This window comes from Salvia hispanica, chromosome 6, assembly GCF_029641045.1.
Source record: "Salvia hispanica isolate PSC_SH4W2 chromosome 6, Shi_PSC_v1, whole genome shotgun sequence".
In the NCBI taxonomy this organism is placed as follows: domain Eukaryota; kingdom Viridiplantae; phylum Streptophyta; class Magnoliopsida; order Lamiales; family Lamiaceae; genus Salvia; species Salvia hispanica.
Window position 1 is genome coordinate 32,784,883 of NC_142697.1, and position 7,706 is coordinate 32,792,588.

General features: G+C 34.7%; 1 protein-coding gene across 1 annotated transcript; it reads left to right on the forward strand.

Moving 5' to 3' along the window:
• The first annotated feature begins 2,620 nt into the window (after positions 1-2,620).
• LOC125206628 (putative LRR receptor-like serine/threonine-protein kinase At3g47570) lies at positions 2,621-5,344 on the forward strand. Its single transcript, XM_089060301.1, has 2 exons — positions 2,621-4,633; positions 4,730-5,344. The coding sequence occupies exons 1-2, from the start codon at positions 3,673-3,675 to the stop codon at positions 5,116-5,118; spliced, it is 1,350 nt and encodes a 449-aa protein (XP_088916427.1). The 5' UTR covers positions 2,621-3,672; the 3' UTR covers positions 5,119-5,344.
• The last annotated feature ends 2,362 nt before the right edge of the window (positions 5,345-7,706 follow it).

Consider the following 7,706-nt stretch of genomic DNA (forward strand, 5'->3'; position numbering starts at 1 on the left):
CTCCAGGAGCTTCAGATGTTATATCTTGAGAATAACAAGTTGACAGGTATTGTATGCCAATCCAATAATACGCATCTCTAATGTATAAGATGGTGCCAACAAATTTTAAAATGTGAAATATTTATTTTACATAATAGAATCAGTAATTACCTACGGTACTAACAGAATAAACAATCGGAAGTGACTAATTTAAAACCTCTATAATTTGTAGGTCATATTCCTCTAAATATATGGAAATGCAAACATCTTGAGATCTTGAGGTTATACAACAACAATCTCAGTGGAACCATCTCTCGTGAGATTGGAAATACGAGCATGCTTAGAGAGTTGGACTTGTCGTATAATCATTTCTCAGTAGTGACGGATCCAGGAATTTTAACAATCCGGGGCTGAAAATTTTAAAATTTACTCCCTCTGTCTCATTTAAGATGACACACTTTTCTTTTTAGGTTATCCCAAATAAGATGACACATTTCTATTTTTGAAAACTTTCTTTTTCCAATTAATACACTCAACCACTTTTTTCTCTCCTCAATTAAATATTCAACTCTTTTGTTCTCTCCATTTATTACTTACGCTCACATTTTCTTTCTCCAATTAAACACATTAATAAAAACCTCCTAAAATCTAGTGCCGACAAAGAAATGGGTCAATTTAATCGAGACGGATGGAATACTAATAATAGTAAAATATTACATATAACAAACATTACAATTTTAGAAAGAATTAGATAATAATTGTTATAGACGACCCGTTATATCTTGAAATTGTAGAAAATTATTTTCACTACCCATTTTATACACTCAATCGACCAAGGATAAATTTATTTTAATAAGTTTCACAAATATTCTGTATCTTAGGAAATTTAAGAATGTTTGGATCTAAGCTTTTTCATTATTTGTAATAATTAAATATTTTATGATGATTTGATTTTAATTATTAAGGGTGGAATTAAATTATGATGAAAATATTTTATAAGATAAAAAATTAAACAAATTAGAGATACATTGTTCGATAATAAATTAAATTTGTTAGAGATAAAATTAAAATTATAAAGTACTTTCTCAATTAGACTATAGATATGTTAGAGAGAACAAAATAAATTAAATACTCCTGTGATTACCTCTACTAGATGAACTGGGTAAATATAGATATTTATCTCTATTTTTTCTATCACTTGACACGTCAAAATTGGGTAAATATCTCTTATTGAATAAAAAAAGTTAAAAAACAGATCTTGTCTACTTTCCCTATTCATCTTTCTTCTCGAGGCAGCCGCGCCATCCCCTTTTTCTTCTTTCCACATTTCCTCTCTTTGCATACACTGATACACATTTACAACTATTTATCTCAGGCCTCTTCTCCACTTCATCGCCCAAGTCTTGTGATCTCCTTCCTAATTAAATTTTCAATTTTAGAAAATCAGGCGGTGGGATTCGCTGGATCTTGGGGCGGAGACTGGTCGGAGGACGGCCATGTAAAGGGGAGTCAGGGTTTGGGGCCGGCGAAGCCCCCGTTGGCGCGGGGGCTTGTCCCAATGTAGATCCGTCGCTGTTTCTCAGGTATACTATAATTGATCCTTCTTCCTTTTGTTTATGATTTCATCAAATTATTTGTATGAATTAGTTCAACCTGAAGTTCGATACTTACACTACAAAAAAGTCGCCAATTAGTGACGGATAGTGACAGATCAAGTTTGGGCAGATCCGTCATTAATGAACTTGTCGGTAAAAAGTATTAGTGGCGGTTTTTCCATCACTAAATTTACTATGACGGAAACTGTAGGTGACTACTGGCATTAGTGACGGACTAATCTGTCTCTAATTCTGTCATTAGTTGTTGAGCTGTTGGATGCCGTCACTAATTCAGTCATTATTTTGCGTATTTTTTAGTGTTAATTAAATTCCTCACATGGATTTTACCAATTTAACAACTTTCCATTTTTAGATTCTACGCACTTATAACATTTTTGCACTTATAACATTTTTTATGATAATTTAAATTCTTTAGTAAATGCATCCCGTTAGAATAAATTTTAATAACTGTTTTTTCAAATTAATAAAAAAAAACCTTCAATTTTGAGTAGGTGAATTAAGGGTTCTATTTAAATTATTATTCCCTCCGACTGCCATTAGGCGGCACGGGTTTTAAGAAATGTTAAGAAAAGTGGGTGGAAAAAAGTTAGTGGAATGTAGGTCTCATTTGTATATATTAGTTTTAAATAAAATGTGAGTGGAATGAATTAGTGGAAGGTAGGACCCTATCACAATTTATAGTTAAAATGAACCGGGACTCCTATTCGTGGCAGATTAAAATGAAAAAACGGGACTCCCATTCGTGGACGAAGGGAGTGTATAACTTGGTATGTGTTCTCAATTACATCGAAGATAGACACACTTTCTTTTTTTCATCTATCTCGCACATACTTATTTAAGAAAGAATTAAGATATTCAACTACTCTTTCTCTTTCCTATTTTATTTATCTTATCTACTTTAAAACATTTTACAATCAAACATCCAACTAACTTTTCACTCTCTAACTTTATTCATCTTTCATACTTTAAAATTCCTTAAAATAAGAGTGCATAAAATCTCATCTTCCCTGCCCGGACAGAGGGAGTAATATTCAATTTGGATATATTTGACAGGTGAATTACCACAAGAGATTGGCACTCTGCAAATACTTGAGACTTTCGTTGTGTTCAATAATTCCTTATATGGATCTATTCCATCTTCGATTTTCAACATTTCAACATTGAAGAATCTACAGGCTTCATACAATGATTTTTCTGGTACCCTTCCATTAGATATGGGGAATTCACTTCCCGATCTTGAATGGTTTCTTGTGGCTTGGAACAACTTCAGTGGCCCAATTCCAAGTTCTATCACCAATGCTTCTAAACTTACTATCTTGGAGATGTCTTCCAACTCATTTAGTGGCTCCATACCCTTCTTTGGTAATCTGAAGCTCCTAGAGCAGCTACTCCTTTGGGAGAATAATTTGAGCGCAGCAGAATTCCCAACTCAGGAATTGGCATTTCTCTCTTCATTAACTAGTTGTCGACATTTGAAGAGGCTGGAAGTATCCGGAAATCCACTAAATGGCATCCTACCTGCTTCACTTGGAAATTTTTCCTCATCTCTTGAGAGAATTCATGTATCAGCATGCAACATCATGGGTATCATTCCGTTTGAAGTAGGAAACTTAAGCAGTTTGCTAAATTTGTATTTGAATGAGAATCAACTGAGTGGTCACATTCCACCAACAATAGGAAAAATGAACCGTCTCCAAAGAATATATCTTAGTGACAATCAATTAGTGGGATATATCCCTAACAATCTTTGTCGATTGTATCAGTTGGGGGAGTTGAGCCTTGCTCATAACATGCTGGTGGGTCCAATACCTAAATGCTTAAGTGATGTTAAATACTTGAAAGTCATCAACTTAGGATCCAATCAATTGATTTCAAAAATCCCTCCTAGCTTGTGGTTTCTCACAGACCTTGTGTTTTTGAGCTTGTCTTCCAATCATTTAAGCGGTCAATTGTCAACTCAAGTTGGAAATTTTAAGATGATCAACTCTTTGGATTTGTCATCCAATCAATTTTCAGATGTTATTCCCAGCTCAATTGGTGGTTGCCAATTCTAACATTTCTTAACCTTTCAAATAATATGTTTAGTGGCTTCATTCCTCATTCCTTGGGAGATGTCAAGGGTATGATTACACTGGATTTATCTTACAATACTCTTTCCGGATCTATTCCCAAGTCCTTAGAAAACCTCCACTTTCTTGAAAATTTTGATGTTTCCAACAACCAACTGGAGGGTGAAATTCCACATGGTGGTTGTTTTGGAAACTTCAGTGCTCCCTCCTTTTCCCACAACTTACATCTATGTGGTCCAATAAAATTTCAAGTTGCACCTTGCCCAAAAAATCATCATAGATCATGGTTGAAAAAACTCATTGTGCCATCAGTAGTTTTAGCTGTCATTGTTGTCATCGTAACGCTTATTCTCATAAGAAAGTGTAAACAGAAAAACGTGACACTCTCTACTTATATTCCACCATTAACTACTGAATGTAAGAGAATTTCTTATATAGAACTTGAACGAGGAACAAGTTCATTTAGTGAAACCAACCTACTTGGAAGAGGTAGTTTTGGTTCTGTATTCGAAGCAACACTTTTTGATGGGTTGAAAGCTGCGGTTAAAGTCTTCAACTTGGAATTGCAAGGAGCAACAAGGAGCTTTGACGCTGAAACTGCTATATTAAGCAGCATTCGACACAGAAACTTAGTTCGAGTTATTGGATGTTGTTCTAATATGGAGTTTAAAGCATTGATCCTCACATATATGCCAAAGGGGAGCTTGGATAAATGGTTACATTATGAGATGTATGATCTGGATCTTATACAGAGATTTAAAATAGCACTCGATGTTGCAGCAGCCTTGGAATATCTTCATCATGGCCACACATTCCCCGTTGTTCATTGTGATATAAAGCCAAGCAATGTGTTGCTTGATCAAGACATGACTGCTCATCTTGCTGATTTTGGTATTTCCAAGCTTTTCGATGGAGGAGAAACGGTCATCCAAACACAAACAATGGCAACCATCGGTCATGCAGCACCAGGTGACTCATTATACTGATTTTTTAAACTTTAATTTCATCAGATATAAATGTTTTACCTAGTTCTAACAAAATTTTGAATGCATGTGACACAATTAGAGTTTGGAATGGAAGGCAAAGTATCAACAAATGGGGACGTGTTCAGTTTTGGGATATTGCTGCTAGAGATGTTCTCTGGAAAAAGGCCAACAGACGATATGTTTGGTGAAGAAAGGAGCATAAAAGAGTGGGTAAGTGAAGCATTAGATGAAAATACAGCAACTGAATTGGTGGCGCCTGCTCTACTTTCAAGGGAAGATCAACATTTTTCTGCCAAGGTGCAATGTTTAATGTCAATATTTGAATTGGCAATGAAATGTGTAGCTGATTCAGCAGATGAAAGAATCAACATGATTGAAGTAGCATCAGCTCTGCACAAGATCTATGCTACTGTTGTGGCAGCTACAAGAACTCGTCGTCCACGATTTGCTGTTTCTGTTCGCCAATAATGGAGTTTGATAGCATATTAGCATGGACGTATAGTTGCTCAAATCAATTTATTTGTCACTGTTATGTGAACACTAATCCATTAGATTTGTACTGCCATTTGTAGTAGTTCATGATTTGATGAATGAGTCAGCTATCTTAGTTTTTATTTTTCAGAATATTGATGAAGATGTATAATTTTTGGCCCTTTGTACTTGTCTATTATTGATTTTGTTTGAATTCTTTTAAGATGGATAGCTTTTTCAAGTGTGATAACAAACAACACGATATGGAACACAAAGATAATGATACAATGCAGGATTCCAATGCCAAGTGTAATTTTCAAAGTGTCACAAATTTAGCAAGAGTGAATGCTGATAAATGGAGTATGTTTGTGCACTATTTTTCTGAGAGCTGCCAATTTATCTGATAGACTGATACTACTATCTATGAATCCGGGTTAGGCTTCTATTTTGACTGGGCCACTAAGCATTTGGATTTTGAGCTCACATTTTATTAAAAGCAAAGTGGGCTGCCTATTTAATTCTTATGGGTTGTTTTCGTTTATTTAATCTTGGACTCTTCTAATTTAATGGCACAGGCTAGGACTGTTTATCCCAATGTAACAAACTTTTCTAATTTAATTATGTTCTTAATTTAACATTGTAACCTTGCTACCGACACACATGTATTCTTGCCATTATTCCCAATAACCCAAATTATTTAATTAGGATTTTATTTAATTTTCTAATTTTATTAAGAAAAAATCTTTACAAATATTGTACATAATAAAATTTAGAAGCTAGTTTAAAAGTTAAGATAATAATCAGATTTAAAATGATTAATGTTCAATCTTGGTGCGTTGTACTCGAACAAGATTAATTTTGTGAGAGAATGCAATGGAGATAGCAATGATTTTTATCAAAAGCCATTCTATGAAACTACTCTCTCAGTCCATCATAATTGACACCGGTTGATTTGGCATGGATTTTAAGAAATGTAGTAAAAAGTGGGTGTCATGGGAGCTCCATTGGCGGATCGTGGACGATATCAACGTCTGGTTGGGATGTTAATCTACTTATCTCATACTAGACCAGATATAGCCTATGCGGTAAGTGTAGTGAGCCAGTTTATGCATCAACCCCAGCGGATCATCTTGAAGTAGCATTGAGAATTGTGAGATACTTGAAGGGGACTTTTGATCATGGAATTATGTTTAAAAAGAATGACCATTTGGAGATTCATGGGGTACACTGATGCAGACTGGGCAGGAAATCCGATTGACAGACGATCTACCGCCGGATATTTCACCTTTGTTGGTGGAAATTTGGTCACATGGAAGAGCAAGAAGCAGAAAGTAGTAGCACTTTTTAGTGCAGAGGCTGAATTCAGAGGGATCAGGAGTGGACTAACTGGAGTATCGTGGTTGAGGAGATTGATGAAGGAATTAGATCTATTTTCACAGAAAACATGCCAACTTTTTTGTGACAACAAAGCGGCTATCTCAGAAAATCCAGCTCAACACGAGAAAACAAAACATGTGGAAGTCGATAGGCATTCCATAAAGGAAATTATTGAGGCTGGGATTGTGACTTTTCCTTATGTTCGATCTGAAGATCAACTCGCGGATATACTGACGAAGGCAGTAGTCACTAAGAATTTTCTAAGTTTTCTTAGCAAGTTTAAGTATCGGGAATCTCGTTACTCAACTTGAGGGGGAGTGTTAAACAAGGAAGAAAATATGGTCAAATATTATAGAAGATTAGTAGAATATTTTTACCTTGTTTAGATTAATGAAATTTAGGGAGGTTATTCTTACCATATAGAATACTCCATCGCCTATATATAGATGGAGAATTCATGTAAACAATTCATTCAGAAAGATATGAAATACAATTACACCTCAATTCAAAACAACAACATTTTCTAACTGTCCAAATCATAGTTTGAAGTTTGTATAGTATATAGACTTTGCATTTTATCATTACTCCTCCAATATATATGTGATCCTACTCTAATGATCGAAAGTCACTAACCTATACTATCCTAATTTGCAAAATTGATCATGATCTACAAACACAAATTACTTATATAAGGTTTATCAGGAGGAGTTCCAGCAGAAATAGGAAATCTTTCAAGACTAGAGACATTGAACATTGGCAATGCTTCTCTTACCGGAGATATTCCTTCTTCAATCTTCAACATGTCTTGTCTTCCTTGACATACTTGACCTTATCTGACAATAGCATATCAGGAAGTATTCCAACTTTCCTGAATTTACCAAAGCTTGAGATTTTATATCTTGATCGTAACAAGTTGACAGGTATGTATGCCAATCTCATGATATTGTCACAAATGTAATCTACCAAAGCTGGAGCAGTTATATCTTTATAATAACAACCTGACAGACGTAAGTCAATCCCATAATACGTGTCGCAAATGTACTCTATATCTTCATATGGCTATTATATTTTGATATACACTCTGGTTATGATACATGCACAAGTAGAGGTGAGCAGATTATATTGAAAAAACTGGTAACCAAAATAAATCATATTAAAACAATATATTATAAATTTCGAAAGTAAATTTGTCCATTTCATTATTTGGC